The following is a 20,711-nucleotide window of genomic DNA, read 5'->3' as shown; positions in this document are numbered from 1 at the left end:
TCAAAAAAGTGTGTATATGAATTATGCGATAATACGGAGGGCATGCTGCCTTGAGGGGTAAACATGCTACCCGGCTCGCAATTTAAGCCATCAGTATACAGGTTTTCCCGTGTTGACTCCTGAGTGCGCCAAGGACCTAGACCGACGCAGGAGTGACAAGCGCGTTTGATTAGCATTTGCTTCGAGCCAAAGCATTTGTGGACCAATCTCAATGTTGGTCGTATGCCGACTTGAGAGCCGAGGGAAAAAAATTATATGAGACGGCAGGTTCCGCTGCTTGTTCTGTACAGCTTGACTAGGCACAAATTCTCTGCGCTGTGTGTGCTACGGGCTACTAGACAACGGTGAATGAGAAGAAAGGGCGACACAGAGACACCACACAAAGCCAACACGTAAGCTACCAAATCCTCTTTATGCAAGTTCTGATGAACGGAACCGCGTAGATATCTGACATTACAGACAAGCATCCGCAAGCCGAGGCCGTACAACGCCGAAAAGCTCGAGTATTCCAAGCGTGGGCAGAAATACTGGTTTGAGGTTTTTCTCCTACTGGTTTCACAAACGTACCCGCCACGTAAAAGCAAACCCACGCCCAACGGCACACTTCGCCCAATTCGGAGTGGAAACAAAGCTGGCTGGAAACCGTAAGATATCTGGTTGGCGGCCGCGTCACCTTTATGCCAGTATGAGGGGAAGGGCCTTTCCTCTTTTCCCTCCTTGTCAGGCAGTTCGTACAGCCTCGATGGAACAATGAGAGTTCTCTTCATCTTGCTCAAGGTACAGTGTCACCCTGTCGCGGTGGCCGTAGTTTCTCCGTCATGCACTGCTTAAATTAGACCCCGTAACTCGGTAGGAGTTCCGGTTACACAGCGTAGCCATACTGAACACTACAACCGCCTAGCTGGATGCCGCCTGAGGTGACGTATCCCTGGCTGGAAGCACAGCAATCCTTACCCGCCGACCCGCACGGGGCACTGGCATTCTGATCGGGGAAGGAGGTTCCGCTGAAGCATCACCTCTTCCACTCGAGTCACCAGCAGCCGGTACAGGCACACGGACCCTGGAGGGACTAGGAGAATACACAGGGAGAGGGACTGCTGAAATGCCGAAGTACCTATCTTCTGGGACAGCGAGAGGCTCGACTACTGGAGGCAAGAAGGAGACGACCGGTGGGAACATGGGAAGAGTCTCATGTGTAGCGCGGAGGAGCGTTGTGCCAGCGGAGGCTGTCGTTGAAGGCGCGTGTGCAAGCGGAGGTGAAAGAGGAGCCGCAGGCGGCGGAACAAACACAGGGGCAGCAGGTGGAGGGACAAAGACAGACGCAGCAGGCGGAGGAACGAAGACAGGAGCAGCAGATTGAGGAACGAAGACTGGAGCAGGGGCCAGGACAGGAGACGGAGACGGGGAAGGAGCCGGGACAGGAGCAGGAGCTGCGGAGCACCAGGATGCGATAGAAGGACACGCCGCCTTCGTCGTCGAAGACGCGGAGCGGGAGCGCATGGACGAGCGAGCCGAGATACTCGATCTCATTGTTTCGTACGTGGCGAGATGTGGTGATGGCACATATGGTGGTGCCGGGTGCATAGCTGGCCAGAGCTCACGACGCGGAGGGACAGACGGAACCGCTTCCGTTGCAACAGATACACGCGAAGGGAAAGACCGCGCGGTGTCTACTGCGCTTGCGCTTTCTTCGAGAGTCCCCTGCGGCGCTAGTGACGGGGAGCCAGCATCCCGGCGGCAGCACGGGCTGCACGTCCAGGATTCCTCGACCGTGGTGTGTGCAGATCGAGATGTCGTAGGGCTGGAAAAGCTCTGTGCTATGGACTCCTGAGACATTCTTGAGGTGCGCTCCTCCGATGATGTGACCGGGGCAACAGGACTTGTTGGGGGGAAGCTGCTTTCCCTCATTGAGGTTGCCTGCGACAGAGAGAGGCTATGGCCACGTAATTCATCCACAGATGAAGTACACTCACACGGCCAGCATCTGCACTGGCAGCTGCGTGATGTCTGAGACTCGGGGGAAGATAATTCCTCTCTCCGACTTCTCGGCGAAGCCTGACTGCTCGTGGGAATCAAACTTGCGCTTGGAGATGGTGGCTGGCCGGATACGTCGCTTTCACGAGCGCAGCACGGAGAGGAGACCCTCCGTCCGAAGTAAGGAGGACACCAGGTACATGCTTGTCCTGACTGCAGGGACTCGGGTGACGAAAGGTCCCTGTCTTTTTCAGATTGAAGATCTCCTTGTGGCGATTCGTCTTCACGACCTGTTGAAGGAGCTTTTTCCTCCTCCTCTGTTTGTTCCCTATCTTCCTCACTTTTATCCTTCTCCAGACTCTCACCGACACGCGATCCGTCCTCGGAGGCGTAAGCCGGACCTCCACATACAAATAAGTCCCCTCCCGCACACGCTCGGGCGCACCAGCCTTCCGTTTCTGAGGCAGGTTCTTCCTCATCAGACGGGGATTCGTCGCCTGCTTCCTTCCGACTTTCTTCCTGTGATTCGCCCTCCCGCTCTTGTTGTTCTTTCTCCGCCTCCTCCTGTCGTTGTTTTTCTTCTTCCTCCTCCTGTCGTCGTTTTTCTTCTTCCTCCTCCTGACGTCGTTTTTCCTCCTCCTCTTCAAGTCGTCTCCTCTCGGCTTCTTTTCGAGCTTCCTCCTCGGCTTCACGCTGTGCTCGGCGCTTTGCGACTCGGGCAGCTGCCTGCGCAGCAACCCTGGCCGCAAAGGAAGAAACAGCAACCTTCCTGTCCTCTTCCAGTGATTCCGGTGATTTGTCGATCTTGTCTCCATGATGGGTGACGATGCGGATAGTCCGCCCTTTAGTACGTAAAGGGCTGTACGTCCGTCTATGTTCGAATTTCATCGTCACTACAGAGTCCGCTGACTCGGCAGACACATGTCTGCATACGTCAGAACAAGGGCCGCACGGTCCCCGTTGCCCAGACAGATCACGAGCGAGCCGAATCGGTGGTGCACCAGGGGGAGCTAGATGTACTGGCGGTCTGAACGCTAGAAGACGACGATCTTCGTTATCCTTCGCCAGCTGTGACTGCAGCACCCGGAAACGGACGACAGGCTCCTCCTCCCGTCCCTCGTAGTATTCGGCCATCTCCAGAACAGTCTCCGGTTCCTTCGGTTTCGGTTCTTCCACTTCTCTCCGTTTCATCACACGGAAAAAGACCGGGACCCGTCCGCCTTTTGTTGTGTCCGCCTTTGTTACAAAGTGAGGTAAAAACACCTCAGTCAACTCCCCACCGGGCCTGACTGGTTCGCCCCTTCCAGCCGGCGAGCTACCGGCGCCCACTGTTTCTTCTAGTGACCGTTGTTGCACCGGAGAAATTTGAGTCGAAGGCATTGGAGTTTGTTCTTCCGTTGACATGCTCCGGATGGTCGCCGGGGGTTGTTCACTGCTGCTGCCCGCTCCTGGCCATGCAAACTTGGAAGATAGCCAGCTTGTGAAGGAAAACTTCCCAGCTGCGGAGAGTTGTTGTTCCCCTGTCAGTTGGGTTTCAGAGACCTCCGGCAGCTGCTCCGGCTGCTGCTGTGTCTGCATACTCTCCTCTTCCGGGAGTTGTTGAGATGAAGAATGAATGACAGACGATGTGACAGGAATGGTCAAAATCTGAGACCTTTGTGTGTAGCTGCCGGCCCCCCCACACTTCATGCAAGACGACAGCAGAGGACTGACACACGGTTCATTCTGAGGAGTGTGGGCACGGACCACATAAGCACCGGGCACGGCTTGGTCAACGACAGAAACGACACCACCAGGAACCAACGTCGCAGCAGTAGCGTGAACTTGCTGACAGCGACACGCATTCCCACAGCATGATGAGCTAGGGGAAGCAGGTACAACCACCATAACCGGAGCAGTTGAAACGAAGGATTTGGTTGATACGTCCACTACGGATGCTGTCTTCTCTGGGGACTCTGACAAAGATTCTCCTTGCTGTACAGCGCTGGGTGCTGTGTGCTGTAGGTACACACCTCCAGGTGAAGACAGAGGAAGTTCTGCTGATTCTACGTATCTCTCGGCTTGCAGAGGAGTCACCTGCGTAGTCCCCTCCGCAATATGCTCTGTAGGCGACGAGACGTATATGATTTGAGGTCGTTGGACCGCAGAACAACAGCACGAGCTAGGTCGATGTGCTGCGACTTCCCCTTCAACGATGACGCCGTTCACCTGGATGCTGCTAGTTGCTGATGCGCTGGGGTAGCTGATTACTGTAGAGACCGCGGCATAGCCACTTTGCGGTCCCATGTCTTCATCACGGGCAAGCTGCTGTAGCTGGGTACCTACGGCCGTACAGGTATGGCCTATAGCGGTGCAGCACGCTCCTGCACATTCACAAAGACAAGCCCCAAAAGCCCGGCATGAGCTGGATGGGGGAGGGGCTGACTCGTCAAGATAATAATATTCGTCGACACCCTCTCCCTCCCCGAGTTCTCTTTTCTCTTCTGTCTGTTGAGATAGTTGCTGCGTAATCGTGGGTTCTGGCTGGACGATTTCCTCTGCTCTGGTAGGTTCGGCTTGGCAGCATGCGTTACATGAAGAGTCTGGCTCTACGAGATCTTGCTCTGTTGGCTGTGCTCTATTGGTCCATTTGTAAGCAACGACACCCCGCTCATCTTCGCCTCTCCGTTTCACTTGAAGAACTCGAAAATGAACACGGCCATCGGCTCCGACAGCAGCAGGCTCAGGCATGTATTGCCTTCTTGGCACTCTACGTGGCCTCTTTCCGCGTCCCACGAGGCGAACCTTCACATCAATGGTCGGTCTCAAGGGAGGCGCTTCAGTGTTGATACAGAAAGCGGGGTTAGGTGGAGACGGGAGAATTCTCTTGGGAACTTTGTTGAGTATCATCACACCGTCAGGTTGCTCGCTTTGGACGATGTTTTCGAAACTAAAAGAGTCTGTGCACTCCTCACCTCCTTGGTCAGCAACCATCCCCGCCGACATCTCATTCACTTCATCATTCGGCACGGCAGCGGTATGGACATCTCGGCTCGTATGCATGCTCATTACAGAGGGAGAACTTTCAGGCTGGGGAGATGGTGCTATCATCACCGTGTGGGCAGTCGTCGGAATTTCGTCCCCAGATGGTTTATAGTTCATCATGACGCCGCCTTGGTCGCACGAAGGAGGACAAGATGAGGAAGGAGAATGCAACCATACTTCGGAAGGCTGACGGGATGGGGGCGGCTCAGTCACGTTTGGTTGTACGATGCTTCCTCGTGAACCCACATGCATGATTCTCTCATTATATCCTAGCCCAGTCTCTTCTTTGATGGATGCGTCATCCTCTTGGATCGGTTGTTGGTGGTGTCCGTATGTTCCGGGTGTAGATGTGCCCGGCCACTCTCCCCACACAGGATTCACAGCTGCATACTCGGGTACCTGTACAAAGCTGACGCTGCTTTCCCTCGGCAGCAGCGTATTTGTCAACCAGTCTGAATTGTCACTGGGAACTTCAGTCGGCTGTACATGGGATTCTGAGCCAAATCCGTTCTTCTGCTCTTCCGTGCGACTCAGGCTTGCGGCATTATTCTTTCGCATGGCTGCAAGCGATGCTTCCAGACCGCCTTCTTCAAGATCCTCCGTCGAGTCTGCCGAAAGCAGACGTTGCCGCGAACCTGTCCTGTCCGGCTGAGTTGTCGATCGTTTGGTGTGTTGAAAGCCTATGCTTCCAGTGTTGGAGAGGGTGCGCCCTTCAACAAGACGAGCACGGAATTTGTTAGATCCTGAACTGGTCATTGGTCTTTCGTTGTCTTTCCCGGGATCTCCTACACGGCGCACCACCGATTGCCAGGACACACCCCCTGAAACACTCGCCTTCGATTCTTTCTTTCCAAGATGTCCTAGTTCCTTGTCATGCTTTTCCCGGCTTGGCATTGTTGAAAGCAGTTTCGGAACTTTGCTAGAATCAGCTCTCGGAGGCTCTTTTTTCTTCTTTACAACTGTATTCTTCTGCCTTGCATTAGATCCTGACACGTCACGCGGATCCCTTGCGCCACTGTACTCTCGCGGGTAACTGTTACTGACGCTACTTTTTCGAGACCCCCTTCTGCCGCTATCCGATGCACAGGACGCTTTCCTCAACTCGACCCCTGGTGCAAAATTACTGTTCTTCCTGTCCTGAGTTGAGCTAGATCTTTCCACTACGGGAGAAGGAGGAGGAGGGCACTCTGGAGCAACGCGAATGACACCAGTATCAGCCGGACGCTCACGTGTCCCCCCTGACTTCAAGAAACCACCCGCAGCGTAGACAAGCCCGCCCGCTCGTGTTGGTGACTGTTGTCCGGGCCTCCGTATGAGCACTGTCCGAGGTTTGGCGCAGCATGCTGACGGGGGACAGCATGGCAAGCAAGGATTAAGAGTCTGTACATCTCCGACATCAGAGGAGTTCTCCGACCAACAGTCTTGATATTCCAGAATGACAGGCTCCCGCGTATGAGTCGAACGCGCTACGGACGCCGATCTGTAAGTCGAGGCCTTTCGGAGACCGTCCATTATTCAGCAACGAAAGTGAAGAAAGGAGTGTGTACCTGAAACAGAAAAGACGAAATTGACTGGATGGCGGAGGGGGGGTGCGGGGGCAGCAGTTGGATTGGGTCCTTCGGACCGGAGGCGGGGAAACAGTCGTTCTTTTGCGGTTCACGTAGCTGCGCCAGTCGACGGACGCGGACGACGACTTGCTTTCCAACACCAGGATAAAATTGAAAGCCAGACAAAAACTAAAAACGCGCTCAAAAAAAACCTACGAGTAGAGCACTATGGGCCCATTGCTGTCAACATGAGAACCAGGCCGACAGCAGAACAGCTGTGTTCGTCCTTCGCCCCTGCTTCGTGGGGCAGAGGGAGCGGCAAGAAAACTGGAAGTTGCCGACCGTGGTACGTATTCTGAAAGAGAATGGGAAAAAAATTCGGTGACTACACAATCTGAGAAACAAACTCCGTGACGAAACTGTCCGGTTTTCGGGAGAACCCTTCCAGCAACACACTGTCGGTTCCGCGTCGCGATTTCTACGACACCCGGCGATCGATCTACATTGTTGGAGGAGAGACTTCGCTTCGTTTTCTGCAGAGAAGAGCAGGGCTAAAAAGGGACGTGAACACAACAAAATAGGAGAGATAAAACGACGTCAAAAACCAGGAAACAGTTTTAAGGGACACGAATCGAGTTGCGAGTTTCGACCGCCCCGGCGAGGACAGCTGTGACAGGCTGGCTGGTAGCTCGCCAGCAGTTTCACCGACAGGACACCACCAATGAAAACAAGACTGGTAGGGCACCGTTCAAACTGAGAACAGAGACTTGACTTCTCATTTGTTGAATCGAGACCCGACAAAAATTTTCTTGGAAAAAGATGTCATCAGGCGCTCGATGTAGTCCAGTAGTAGTTCATGACAAAGACCGTCACTTTGGAGTCGCTTTGCCGATCACGGCTAGCGATGCACGGGCACCGGATGACGCAACAAGACTAGGTCAGGATGACTTGAGGGACGACTGCCCCAGCGAAGAGGGGATCTTTGTATAAGGGCGGCAGCTGCAACGTGGCGTTGACATACCAGCTTGCAGAATGGTAGTATTGTTGTGCTGGTTACTGGGTCGGCGTTAGGTGTACACGGTACGGCAAACACGAGATGTGTGACGGGCACATGTGATTCAAGACAAGGAGAGTCACGGAGATGCCTATCATTGCTAAAGGACAGGACAGTGCACATATCTTTGGGTCTTGGTGCGTTGTGCATCCTGAGCAATAGCTCGTCCACAAATTATGTCCTTCTCTAGGTACAGTCTCGATTGTCGCAAACTGGCCTGGGACGACTTCGCGCAGCTTGCTTCCAGCTGTCGAGCAACGCTCCTTACAGGCAGGTTTTCTGGCACCGCGTTTCACAATGGGGAACAAACCTGGGTGTCTGGGAAACCATGAGACAGGACGCGAGGGAACGTCTCCCCATCTCATGTCAAGCGAACGTTGTAGAGTTGCCTGGTTCCTCTGTCTCTAGTGAGCGCGCAGTCGCTCTCTACCCACCTGCCCGTGCAATTTTGTTTCATTTTATTCCCGTAGGTTCTTACTTCGTTGCTCAGGGGTGATATCGCAAAGCTTCACTTTCTTCGATCAACAGTCTCTTTCTGACCTTGCATCTCTCACCCCTGTGGCACAGCATGCTGGCGAGATGCCGACCCTATACCACTTCTTTTTGACTTTGAGACAAGGCCAGATGTTCAGATAGTCCCCGGCTTCTGGGCTGTCTGTTAGCAGAAACAGAGCTTGCAGGAATTTCCGAGTCGTCACTCTCTAGAGAAGACCTCTTGTGGCCTCTGTAACCCGCTAAGTCAATGACCTAGTGGCGTGCCGTGTCCGTGGAGCAAGCTTGTGTCTCCTCCCCCTGGACCTTCGAGAGTGTCCGAACAGTAGCACGACAATGTGCCGCTCGCGAAAACAAGGAAGAGACAGGACCATGGTCGAGAACTTCTGACTCCGGGGGTGCATGGCTGGTCCCCCACCCACGCTCCAGCCTTTGAATGGCGGCTAGTCTAGTTCTTTCCATGTCTCACCTTCTCACTATGGTCACAGTCTTTCACGTGTCCTAGGCGTTCTCTTGCCACTGCCTCCTTCATTTCCCTCCTTTTCTTTTGCCTTCGTGGTCCTCTTCTCTCTTTGACCCCACTTCCTCGTCTGATCTTCATCCTGGTTCTTGATCTTTCTCAACATGGTTCAGTCAAACCTAGTCTTACCCGGGCCGGCTGGTGGCGCGGGTACAGCACTTCCTGTTCCTAGAGAACTCTCTTCGTTCAACACACCTCCCTCCGGCTCTCCACCTTCCACAGTGTCCGTCCCTTCTCCCACACCACCAGCCCCCTCATCTCCTCAAGCTCCCCCTGGTACCCCGGAGACGCCAATGGAAATCTTCTTAAGCAAGCGTTACAGAACTCTGAACTTGGCGCCGACGGGTCCTTTAACTCCTGAACAGAAGCAAATGCAAGAGCAATTACGACTCCAGAAAAAGGTCGAGACGTTTTTCTCGGAGGGATGTTTAGTACGGTCCTCTCTTATGGGTGTGGGTGGCGGTGTCTTGGGTGAGTCTCATAGTCGGAGACAGTAAACTATAGTCTGTTCACGGTACAGCGAACCCTTCTTCAGCGCGGTTCTCATAAAGCGGAATTCTTTGACTTGTATACAGGATGATGCATGCTTGTTGTATCCAGTCAACATTTCTGCGTTCACTCACTACCTTGACTGAGGTCAGTCGTCCGAGTGCATCGTCACTCACACCACCTAGCCCATATGAATGTATGTATCGAGAGAGAGTGTCAGAGAGATATATAAGTATCTCAGCGCATACGTACATATACACTTATATATTCATATCTTTGTATGACCAGTCAGCAGTTCAGTACATTTGCGAGTAGACTATCCATGCGATCTCTCATCGAAGAAGGTCACTGCAATTCCCCACGTAGAAGCAGGCTGCAGGTTCCGAGGTCTCTTATTTTGATGTGATCGAAAGGTCTATAGCATTCCTCAGTGTCTCCTCAGGTCATAAGAAACCATCTGCCTTCGCTCTTCTGATTAGAGACGGGTCTCTCTTGCCCTGTCTCTAGAAGAATGCATACGAGTAAGAGCCGCTGCTCGGCCATGCGGCTGCAGTCCTTCTTCCCTCCTTTGCGTCTCGTTGTAACTCTGTTTTACCGCTTCCCTCAGGCGTCTTGTTCGGGGCATTCTTCTTCACCATGAAACCAGTGGATGTGGATACCACACGTCCCTTCCGCGAGCAATTCAAGCAGCAGTATAAGACTTTTCTCCCCGATGTGGCCCGCTCATCTAAGAGCTTTGCAAAGCTTGGCTTCATTTACTCTCTTGTAGAATGCTTCATCCAACGGGTGAGAATCAGTCCGTCAGAAAACACTACACACAAACCCCCCAAAACCCTAACCCTCTAGTGGTACCTGCCGGGCGGCTGCTTGCCTACGAACCAGCCTTGGCTAACGAGATCCGTTTCTTTTTCTTTCTAAGTTCTTGAAGTGTAACACGTCGACACTGCACCGAGACCAGTGGCTGCTTTCCCCGCCAGGTCTTCAGACATCTTTCGCAAGCATCGCGTCTGAAAGATTTCTCTCTCTGCGTGCTCCCTGTGACTTTGTGCGTAGTCACCATGAATCCATCTTTTCCAGGCCTGCAAGGGCTCTCTTTATCTGGTTGCCTACTGCTGTGATGGTCTCAATGACAACACACGTCTCCGCTGCTTGTTTTCAACTCCTCTCGCCACATGGACGTGAAGAGATAATCCTAGTCATTCAGGCCGCTGAACTTTTGGCTTCATGCGCCAGGGACATCAATCAGAAAACAATATCTTGTATATGTATAGAGTTCTGTCTTTCTCTCCGTCTGTCGTTGTCTCTCCACACATCTGTTCTGAACGCGCGTGAGTGATCATGCCGCTAGGAATCATTTTTTCGGAATTCTCAGTCCCTCGTGGCCTTCGCTTTGCAACGCCTCCGATACTTAGGCGTGGTGTTTTCCCCTTTTCACTGTAGGAGCGCGCAGTGCATGACATCAACAACGCCGTCTACGCGGGGTGCGTCACCGGGGCAGCGCTGGCATATAGTGGTAAGGTTAGCCGCCACTTTGTCAAGGACGGCTTTGAAGCTCAGAACTCTCTTGCGTTGGTCTTGTCCGGCAGCAATGCGTATGGGACTCGATCTCTCACGAGACTGTTGTTGAACAGGGGGATCACAGCGGCCCACTACACTTCTCAGGTGACGTTCTGCTCAAAGACCTTGGAAGGCAACGTGTTCACACATCTCCTGCGGCTTTCCCTTGTCGCTTCACATGGATCATGACAATTCATTCCTTGGGCGAGCGATTTTTTTGGGGTGGGAGAAACGGCGTGTCTCCGTGAAAGATTACAGACTAACGACTCTTAGATTGCAGTTCGTCTTCCTGCCTTCTGCAGAACTTTTTTTTTTTGCAAAAGTTTTCCTGTAGTGGCGTGATATCGGTCAGTAGTTCTCCGAGATATGAGTGCTTCCTCTGCAACTCTTGGTGTGCCTGTTGGTGTGGAGTTGTTGGCGGAGCCCCTCTCCTGAAGATTCCAAGGGCACAGAGTGTATTTTGTTAGGACTCTGTACTCACTTGTTTAAATCTGTACATGATTCACAGCAAATTTATACCTGTAGCCGTGTACGCTAAAGCGGGAAGCGATTTGCCTCGCAGTCTCTTCTGTGGTCGTCACAATGGTGTTGTACAGGAGGCATTGGAGCAATGACAGCCGGCTGCGCGGGCTTCGCTGCTTTCTCGGCACTCATGGAGACTTTCCAGCCGTTTGGCGGTAGTGACAGCACCTAAAGATGCTGCTGTTACAAGGTCTGCAGCCGCCCGCGGCGTTTGAAAGAAGTCAAGTGCAGGGAGATGCATCAGCAGCGCGTCCGTTTGATTGGCCGCTTCGGCGACATAGGTTTCCGTGCAGGCTCGCATGGCTGGAACACTATGCAGCTGTACGGTGACAGCCCTCCGAATCAGACAACACGAAGTCGTGCTACGGGGATCGTGGTACAGGAGGTCTCGGGGAGGGGGGTGCACCCATGGACCACTACGTGGTGTCGGAGGAATGATATTGACGAGGCGGGCTCTTCCAATTGAGGGGAGCCCACTCATCTTCTGGAGCTCGCAGGTGTCCTTCGCTTAGGAGAGGGACGGGGCGCACTGGTAATGCCTACGGGGCATCGGTCGTGTTTTGGATGCTGTCTGGCCGGGGCCTTGCGAAGGATGTTATTCCAGGAGAATCGCGAGAGAGCAATGCTTCGGGAATCTGGTCGTATTCTCGCGGTCCCGGCAGGTTTCTTTTCAGTGGTGCCAGGTACCCATCTATATCGGCCGTTCGCCACGTAGGGAATATATCTGGTCAGTCCAGCGGATTGGACAAAAGAATGTTTCTTTCACTGCTAGGCCGAGTTTCTGCGCGCATGTCTTCGGTTTACGGCACTTGCTAGCTCATGCGGCGAGAGCTCCACAGTTCACGCAGCCGTATGCTGGAGTGCGGGGCAGCTGCACCATCAAAGCTGATATGAAGAAACTGAGAACTCCGCAGAACCAGGGATGGTCAGCGGTCTGCTAATTGCGACTCCGGCCAACTGATCTAGGCTTGACGAGGGCGATCCACTGTTCTAGTCGAGCGGCAATGTTACTGAATTAAACGGGCATTAGCACAGTCGTACCATAGCATTTTTCTGGCACCGCTGTTCCAGAAATCAGGGTGGCCGTCCTCGTGCCGGTGAGCCTATGTCTTCCGCATTCGGGAGACGACGGGTGAGGCATCAGCCGAGGCACGCGAGCTGCGAACTGAAGGTCCCGCTCTATGAGGGACGCGGGATGAGTCGCGCTTGGAAGAGAGAGACTCCAAACAGTTGTCCGGCGGCGCCACTCCGGCGAGACAACGACACCCTACTTCCTTGTCATTATCTCAGTAGTACGAGGGTGCCCATGTTTGGTTTCGCTGAAGGATTTACTCGAAGTCCTGAGGCGGCAAGGCTGGCAGGGAAAAAACATAGGACGTTGCTATGTGTCTGCGAGCAACCTGAAAGCCGTTGTTTCTTGGCTATGAGCAGCCGGCGTAGCACCCTGATGTGCTGCAGAAAGCAGGTGTCACGCCAGCGTGTAGGCCGACTCGCTAAATGCAATGCGTGATTTGTTCGGAGCGCACGTGTACAGGGTAGACTTCCTTTCCATTCCTCAGAATTCCACCGCTTCACCGTTGAAACCATCGCAAGAAGTGTACGCCCTTTTGCACCCTCGCAACCAACTCCGCCGCCTCTGGCAGTTCCTAACGTGTAAACAGGTAACAGCTGGCGCTGTCGTGCAGTCCAGTTCAACGCAGGTCAGGTTTTGTTCCTGCTCAGAAAGTTTCATGGTCCTGGCTCCACCGTGGGACACCGCTACGCAGGACCAACCTGGGACCTCGATAACCGCCAGTCGGCTTCCATCAACCCTCGACCTGAAGGGGTTAGCCTGGAGAGATGGGTTGCCTTTCAAAACCGGCACTCGTACACCCGTAGAGTAACTCCAGACAGTCGAGTTATCCTGAACTACTGTTCCTGCCGCGAGCTGCGGCTGTCCCCTGGAACGGCAGTCCTCCGGCATGGATGGATTCCCATGTTTTGCTTGCCTGCTCCCATGCCCGTGATACGGATGGTGCACCTGTGAGGACGAATCATGTGCGCAGTCTTCGTGTGGTAGCCTCGTGCATTAAAAGCAGGAGCAGTCACCTCTGTCGTAGGCTACCACTCCAATTAGTTCCTACCGGAGTTCCCGACATATGGGAGCCAAGCCTCGCGGGGCAACAGCCGGATCTATGAGGAAGTATGTGACTGCAATTACGACATTGTCGAAGTGAAACACTAAAATCGAGACTCACGGAGCGCACCGGACTCAACAGGGTATCCGCGTTGACAGGGTGAGGTGTGCAGCCCAGGTATTACTGCCCACTTCCGGGTCCGGGGTGAAGAGGAGACCTTACTGTGTTTACCGCCATGCTCACGCACTGGCGTCTAGTGTATGTTCGTGTTCTCAATGAAAGCGGAGTTTTGCATGCATGCATGCGCGCATCAGTCTATTCGTAGCTGTATGTCTATTTTCAAACTCCTCCTCTGAGTTTATGTTTACAAAACGGCAGACCGTTTTTCGTCATTACCCCGCCCACTGGTGGGTGCCGATTCGCTTTCCGCTGTCACTGCGCCTTCCTCCGCAGTCTTTCTGAACAGTCGCGTCTCTTGAGTTAACACTCAAGAGGCGTCTCCGACCAGGATCGTCCCTGTCCTTTTCTCTCTGTTGGGGGGTGTCGTTCTTCTTGACTTCCGTCTTTTGACCGCCCCACTTGCTAGATTATTTTGCGCTGGTCTTACGGCACCTCCCCTAGGATGATACGGCCATTCCCGGTCTTGCTCTGGTCCAGTTTTGCTTTCGTAACTGCCATTCTGCTCCACGCGATACGCCTTTTGTGAGTTCTATGGAACGTTTGCGAACAGTCCCGTCAACTCAGGATCGACAATCGGCGCGTGACCGAGCTTGGACCCGGATCTCGGGGGCTGCTGTTGAGTCGCTGTCAAATCAGCAGCTCACGTTCGGACAGGCTTTGTCATTCTCGGTGATTTTGCACGATGCCGGACATCCCTGAAGGGCTGAAGGCCCTCGTGGCGAGGCAGCGGAAAATGGAGGAGGAAATGGAGGCCTTGGCTGATTTTTTACAGCAGCCAGGTGGGTGTGGTTCTTGCTTGCCCTTCCTTGTCTTCTCGATTCTGGTAGACAACAGCAGCAAAGATGTCTGTCAACTGGCACCTACAGCACTTGTGTTGCCTACCTGGTTCTAAGTGTAGCGCAACTGTCTCAGGGAAGTCTTTTTCTGCCCGCAAAAATGCACACGTCAGCTCAGACGTTGTCCAACCAGTGGGCACTTGCGTGTTTTTCTCGAGGGCATGGGGACCTCACTTGGTACGGCGACAGTTGTGACCGGTGTCTGCTGTCATGCTTTGGTAAACAGTTCGCCGTCACTTCTTCATAAGAGGGGCCACGGATAGGGAGTTCTCTTTTCTGCCTGCCCGTCGTCGCGTGTAGCTGCACTACGGGGTTTGTTGAACACACCCAGGTAACCGTTCCCAGCCGAGGGTGGCGGTCGTTCATTCTCGCGGGGGTCCACGCCTCCCTTAGCAGAACACACGTGTATCGGCGCATCTCTGACGGCGTCTGCCCTACCATCGCAGGTATGCCCGGTCTCAGAGGAAAGTTGGTGGACGAGGAGGGCTTTCCCCGGGCGGATATCGACCTTTATGCAGTGCGGGGTGCCCGGCATCGTCTACACGTTCTCAAGACAGACTACATGGAAGTCCGTAGTCAGATTGAGAAGGAACTTCACGCTCTACATGCCCAAGGCCGAGTCGCCGTTCCTCGGACCTCACCGACAACGCGGGCTACCTCGCGCGCCGGCATTCAAGAAGGGGATGATGGTGAGACGTTTTATGTCAGTTCTACAACTTTCATCGCACACGCCTATCAGATCTTGCCATCACCGCCGCTTTCCATAGTGTCTCCGATAAATGCAGTGCTTTTTCTTCAAATATCAGAGATGGCCTGTTGGGATGTACATCGTGTAGTAGTCGTTCTTACTCTAAGCACTGGATGTTCTGAATCCAAGTGTCAGCGTGCTACGAGATGCGAGGGCGGCCGAGAAGACTCGCTGGCCCCGGGCCACTCGAAGTAGGGAGACACTCGTAGCTGCTCCCAAAGGAATGCTCTGGACGAACGCCAGGGAAACATTTCAATTGATTTCCATTCGAGAATACGTCGGTTCCATGCGGTGACATATCGATCTGCACAGCAAAGAGAGGATCTTCCTTGCTGTTGCCTCCCTTTGACACCTAGCTAGCAAGACAGTAAGGGAGCAGAGACCGGCGGCGAACTCCGTGGTCCTACTTAGTGCCTTCAAGCCTCCTACATATCTGCGTGAAGGCCGCACGGGTTCCTTCCGTAGTTCTCACTTACGGCCATTCCGACTTCGACTATTATACCTGGACCGTAATCTGTTGCCTGTTGTCAGCATAGGAAGCATACTTTACGAGGCGTCCAGCGTTGCGTGTTTGCTCGGGTTGCAGCGTTGGAAGCGTCTCCTTATGTACCTTTTGCGAAGGTGGACGAGCTTCATGAGAAAAGCCCGGCAGCGTCGGCAGGTATTCGCCTGGGAGATATGGTGCTGCGCATCGGCTCACTCTTCATTCCCAAGGGAAGCGACGGGGATCCCCCTCTGGAGGAACCGGGAGAGTCCGGCGGAGATTCGGCCGTCAAGCCTGAGCACGGCTCCTCGGTGTCTACGCGGCGCAGCGTAGAAGACATCTTCAAAGAGCTCCCCGGGGAAGTTCGCAGAAACACAGAAAAGGAAGTTGATGTCGTTGTCTTTCGGAACGGCACAAGTCTTGAATTGAAGCTTGTACCTCGGACTTGGGATGGAATGGGTCTCCTTGGCTGTCGGCTGACACCGGTCAAATACAAGGCCCCGACCTAAGAGGCACTTGCTTCTTTCTGTCTTGAGGGTGGTTGAGATATCCTGTAACGCCAGTGATGGCCTGAATGACTGGCATGTGCAGTTTTTTTCTAGTGATGGGCTAGAGCGACGGTGGTGTGAGAACAGATGCTCTGTGGTGTGTGCCGCCGCGTACCCACTTCGGTACAGCTCCGTCAAAGCAGCCATCGGGGTTCCACAAAAGCCCTTCTCCACAGAGCTGACGGACCCATTGGGAAAGACGTTGCTGCGATGCAAGGGATATGTAATCACCAGGCGATAGCTGGCTTGCTCCTGCTACCAGCTGAGCGAGAAAATGAGATTCGGAGGCTCTGGAGAGCAGAAGGAAGGCGACAGAGCTACCCTGGAGGACAAGCTCGAGCCTTCGCTCTAGTGAAGGTTCGTCTGGGCCTTCTCGTGGAGAATCCGTTTTGAACATATGTACGGATCGGGTAGCAAGTGCATTCAAGCCGAACTTCTATGGCAGCGTGTCCGTAGCGTGCCCCTTTGCTTACACAAGGCTCTCACGGGTGCATGTAGACCGCAAGCTACCGAGATCGTTTGACGAGTTCAGGCAAAGAAGTGATTCTTTTGTTGGCGTTGGCTGTTCCAAGGACTGGACGAGCTCAAGCATCTTCGAGCGAAGGAGAGTATTCGAGGACCGGAGCTTCGACAGCTTTGACTCCAGCGTACTCCGCTCCTCTTCGTGTTCACGTGTGATCTTGTGTCGGAGCTCTTCTTCCTCTTTCATAAGCTGGACAGCTTGCCGTTCTTTCATCCGGGTTTCCTGTTCCAACACGCGGAGCTTTGCTTCCGTCTGGTTCAGTTGGTCCGTATACTGTCGCCTCAGATCGTCAATCTCTTTGTCATGTCTGCGGCGTGTGGCCTGGAGTTCGTTTTCAACTGTTGCGTTCTTACCTGACAGATCGCTGACCTGCCTCTTAAGACTATCCAGCGAAGATTCAAGATGTCGTTTTGCTTGTTCCTCGGTTTTGAGCGCGAAGCGACTTTCGATTAGCTCTGATTCCAGCCTTTGTTTCTCAGCCATGGTGGCTGACACTTTTTCACTAGTAGTTGACCGCAGGCTGTCGATGTCCTCCTTCAGCTTGTCCCTTTCCTTCTCGAGGGAAATTTTTGTTTGCTGAAGTTGCTGCACAAGTGTCTGATGAGCCCGAGAGGCGGACTTGAGTTCATCTTGAGCCTGAGTGGCCTCGGCGTCTGCTACTTTCCGTCGACGCTCCGCAGCCTCAGTCCGGAGTGTAAGGTCTGCATTTGAAGCTGTCAATTCTTGGACCTTTTGTCTCAGCTGCTCGACCTGTTGTTGAAGCTGAGAAGTCGTACTCTCGAAACGCTCATCCAGCATGGTTCGCTGCAGTGCCAACTCCCCGGAGTGCTGTTCACGAATCTTGTCCAGCTGCGCCTGGACTATCGCCGAAGATGCGGAAAGCTTTTCTTTCTCGATTGTTATCTCCTGAAACCGCTGGTTGAGCTCGGCGAGAGTGTTTTTTACTTGCTCGTTCTCACGTTCAAGACCGCCAGTTTTCGATTCCAGATAATCAATTATTTCCCTTGCTTTCTCTGTCTCCCGCTCCGCCTCATGGTTCTGGTTGGATAACTGCATGAAACTGTCTTGAAGTTCCGCAAGCTCAGCCTCGATGCTCTGGAACTGCTGCTGTTTCTCTCGATCCCTTTCTTCAAAACACGCTGCGGCCTCTTGGGCCGCCTGCCGCTCGGCCGCCAGCTGGTTCTGGAGTGCCTCGGTTTGTGTTTGCAGCTGGGCGCAACGCTCCTTCAATTCAGCGAGACCCTGCTTGTGATGCTGATCAACGACTCTGAGTTTGTCTCTTTCTTCAACGCACTCTTCAAGCTGCATTTTAGCCGCGTTGAGCAAGTGTTGCAAGCCTTCATTTTGAGTGCGGACTTCAGCAGCCGAGGCCTGTTGCTTTTCGCCTTCAGCTGCTTGACACCGGAGAACATCGAGCGCCTGCTCGCACTGTTCGACGTGACACTTCAAGAGATGATTTTGATTCAGTAGTACCTCATTCTGCTCTTTTGTCACGTTGTACAGTTCCTCCAGCTCTTCTTTCTCGTGAATTAGAGCCGCAATGCTGCACCCTGGACCGTCGCTCTTTCCGTCACCCGTGAAGAGTGCCTGCAGCTGAGATGTTTTCCCTCGGAGGTCGTTAGTTAGAGCTTCGTTTTCTTTTGTTAGCGACACAACATTGTCGGCGAGGGACTTTACTTCAGCCTCACGTCTTTCCAACAGCAACTGCTGATCCTTTATCCGCGCGTCATATGCCGCCAGAAGCGGGCACATCAACTGCATGTCCAGCGCCCAGGCCGGCAGCGGTAACTCGGCTATTCTTGCTGGGATGGCTCCGCCCCCATGCTGCTCGCCGCCGTCTTTACCGTCAGTAGCGGTATCAGTAGTAGGGGAACTTTCAGAAGCCTGTTTCAGCTGGAGGGAGCGCAGTTCTTTTGTCACCCGTTCGCTATACTCTTTCAGATCTGCAATCTCCTGTTTCAGTCTTGCTAAGTGCTGCATAAGCTCGGGATCGGATCTCCCTGCAGCAGGAAGAAGCTGAAGGGGAGTCCATTTCTCTTCAGGACGACTGATATCTACGGTGTGTCCAAGCATATTTGTGAGTGGCAAGGTACCTACTACGATAGGCGGCGCGGTCGCCACTTGTTCACGTGCTGTCACTCAGTGGCCTTCTCTCGGTGACTAGACAGCGAGGAATTTCTTCTTAGTTCTAGGCGACAAAAAAGAAGACCGGGCATCAGTTCTAGCGAGCGGCAAGGCTGGTCCGAAGTTGAATTGAGCGACTTCAACGCGGCTGCCGTCATGGTTCACACGCACAAGGATCGCCTCGGCAACGCCCTGAACCACCGGAGCGCTTTACGTTTTAATCCGGATGATTCGAGAGTATGAAACGGCAAGAGAGACCAGAAGCCTTCGGCGGATGCGGGATGGATACTTCATCCATCAAGCACGCCGCGTGCGTCTGGGAAGCTGTATACGACGTCACTGCCATTGAGAGGCCTTGAAGGCCTGCTCAAAGGCATGCCCGTCAACCACACAAGAATAAGCTAACGCCGGCCCCCCCAGAGGCAAGACGTTTCTGAAGCGAGACTTGCTTTCTCGAAAGTACACACGAATTATTACCGCTATTTGCCAAGCCAACATGTGGCCCCGCAGCCCCGGTTTGGAGTAGAGGCGACGCGTTGAGCCCGGCGCCAGAAGCGCATGCTGCCGGTTGCGCTCTACTCGTACGCCTCCGTGATAGTTCGCACTCGTCGAAGCTTCCTTGTCACAAGATTGTAGTTTGAAGGTGACTAAGCATGCGCTTTGGAGGAGGCACAGCCATTATCGAAGTCACTCGTCGCGTGCCAGCGAAAGACCCTCTGCACTCTAGAATTAGCGAGCTACTAGCCAAACTCCGATGCCAGACCGCTGTACTTTTCCTCACGCTCTGCGGCAGCCGCGCTGCTTTTTAAGCGTTACTCTTGGAAGAGAAGTCTGATGGGTTCTCAGAAATGTATCCAGGAGCCCATGTTTCCAGTTCGGATCTACTTCACCGGTTGGAGAGAACCGGAGGGGCTATACGGCACTCGCCCTGTGCATGCACTTAGCACCTTAGGCTGTAGAGCAGACACCAGAAGACAAGTCCGCTCCGTTACACCGCTGCCCCTCTCTAGGAGATCCAGCTTTTAGTCGAGTGCTTCTCCTTCGCAAAACCCAACTGGCCTGCCTCCTAACAGGTGACGGGCCGGCGCCTTCAGGCGTAACAGTCTTCGGTGGCTGACGCGTTATGCCCATACGTTTTTTCCGTGCCGCGTAGTTGCCGGAGCACGGTCTCGGCCATGGAGTGCCTTCGGCTGGCCGAAGAGGGTGCGCAGGCACCTCGCCCACTGGGAAAGTCGGTCTCACGTTCGCTCAGCCCAAAGCAAGAAGCTGAATCACATTCCTTCCCAACAAGTCTCCTAGATTAGCCGTGTCGGACTACAGCGTCACCCTTGTTATTATCGTGCGAACACGCTGCACGAAAGAAATCACTTCCACGTTGATGACAAGCGTGCAGGGCAACCACTGATTGTCCCATTTGCCAACTCAGAGGAGCTTTTTTGTTAGTACGTACAAGCATGCCCTGGGAGAGCATCGACACGTGGGCAGAAAAACCATATCGGTGTCGAGTCTCGATCGGGCAAGTCTACCGGGGTAACACCATACTGCTCAGGCCGGTACGGGCGAGAAAAAAACTCGACTTTGAACCCCATTCTCGGGAACTGCGCTACGTCCCTGCAGTACGACTACTGGCAAATTCAGTCCAGTCTCCGTCCTGAAGCCGAAGAAGTGCGTTACTGCTTGCCGCTCGCGGCGATAGCAGCGCCTGAGTCTAGCAAGCTACGGAACGCAGAAGTTCGTCCCGACTGTGGATCGTACAGGGATGCAATCCCTTGCTCGGGAGATGCGAGGGGCCGGAGGTGTTCATTCATCAGAGGGGCCTCCCTCCGCGTGGGAGTCTAGGGCCGATGGTGGGACTGCAGCATCGAACTCGGCGAACCACTTTATGTCGGTACGTAACTCCCAGCCCCTAAAAGGAAATCAGTTACTTGTGATCGCACTCTACACCAAGTTTGAGAGCGATAACACGGAGGGA

The 20,711-nt window shown here is 53.8% G+C and overlaps 3 protein-coding genes across 3 annotated transcripts; 1 reads left to right on the top strand and 2 right to left on the bottom strand.

Annotated features, from left to right (window-relative positions):
• Positions 1–238: 238 nt before the first annotated feature.
• CSUI_005028 (uncharacterized protein) lies at positions 239–7,691 on the bottom strand. Its single transcript, XM_068065208.1, has one exon. It carries the CDS (start codon positions 6,508–6,510, stop codon positions 898–900), a length of 5,613 nt encoding a protein of 1,870 aa, XP_067922824.1. The 5' UTR covers positions 6,511–7,691; the 3' UTR covers positions 239–897.
• Positions 7,612–18,034, top strand: CSUI_005027 (mitochondrial import inner membrane translocase subunit tim17 domain-contraining). The gene is made up of 6 exons (XM_068065207.1): positions 7,612–9,082; positions 9,708–9,886; positions 10,541–12,840; positions 14,027–14,255; positions 14,759–15,001; positions 15,647–18,034. Exons 1-3 carry the CDS (start codon positions 8,716–8,718, stop codon positions 10,844–10,846), a joined length of 852 nt encoding a protein of 283 aa, XP_067922823.1. The 5' UTR covers positions 7,612–8,715; the 3' UTR covers positions 10,847–12,840; positions 14,027–14,255; positions 14,759–15,001; positions 15,647–18,034.
• CSUI_005026 (non-muscle myosin ii heavy) lies at positions 16,562–18,831 on the bottom strand (the record flags this gene model as incomplete). The annotated part of the gene is made up of 2 exons (XM_068065206.1): positions 16,562–18,615; positions 18,825–18,831. The coding sequence occupies 2 exons, from the start codon at positions 18,829–18,831 to the stop codon at positions 16,562–16,564; spliced, it is 2,061 nt and encodes a 686-aa protein (XP_067922822.1).
• Positions 18,832–20,711: the final 1,880 nt, after the last annotated feature.

This window comes from Cystoisospora suis, assembly GCF_002600585.1.
Source record: "Cystoisospora suis strain Wien I chromosome Unknown contig_2409, whole genome shotgun sequence".
Classification (NCBI taxonomy): domain Eukaryota; phylum Apicomplexa; class Conoidasida; order Eucoccidiorida; family Sarcocystidae; genus Cystoisospora; species Cystoisospora suis.
The sequence above is the reverse complement of the archived record's forward strand: the minus strand, read 5'-3'. Positions and strand labels throughout refer to the sequence as shown.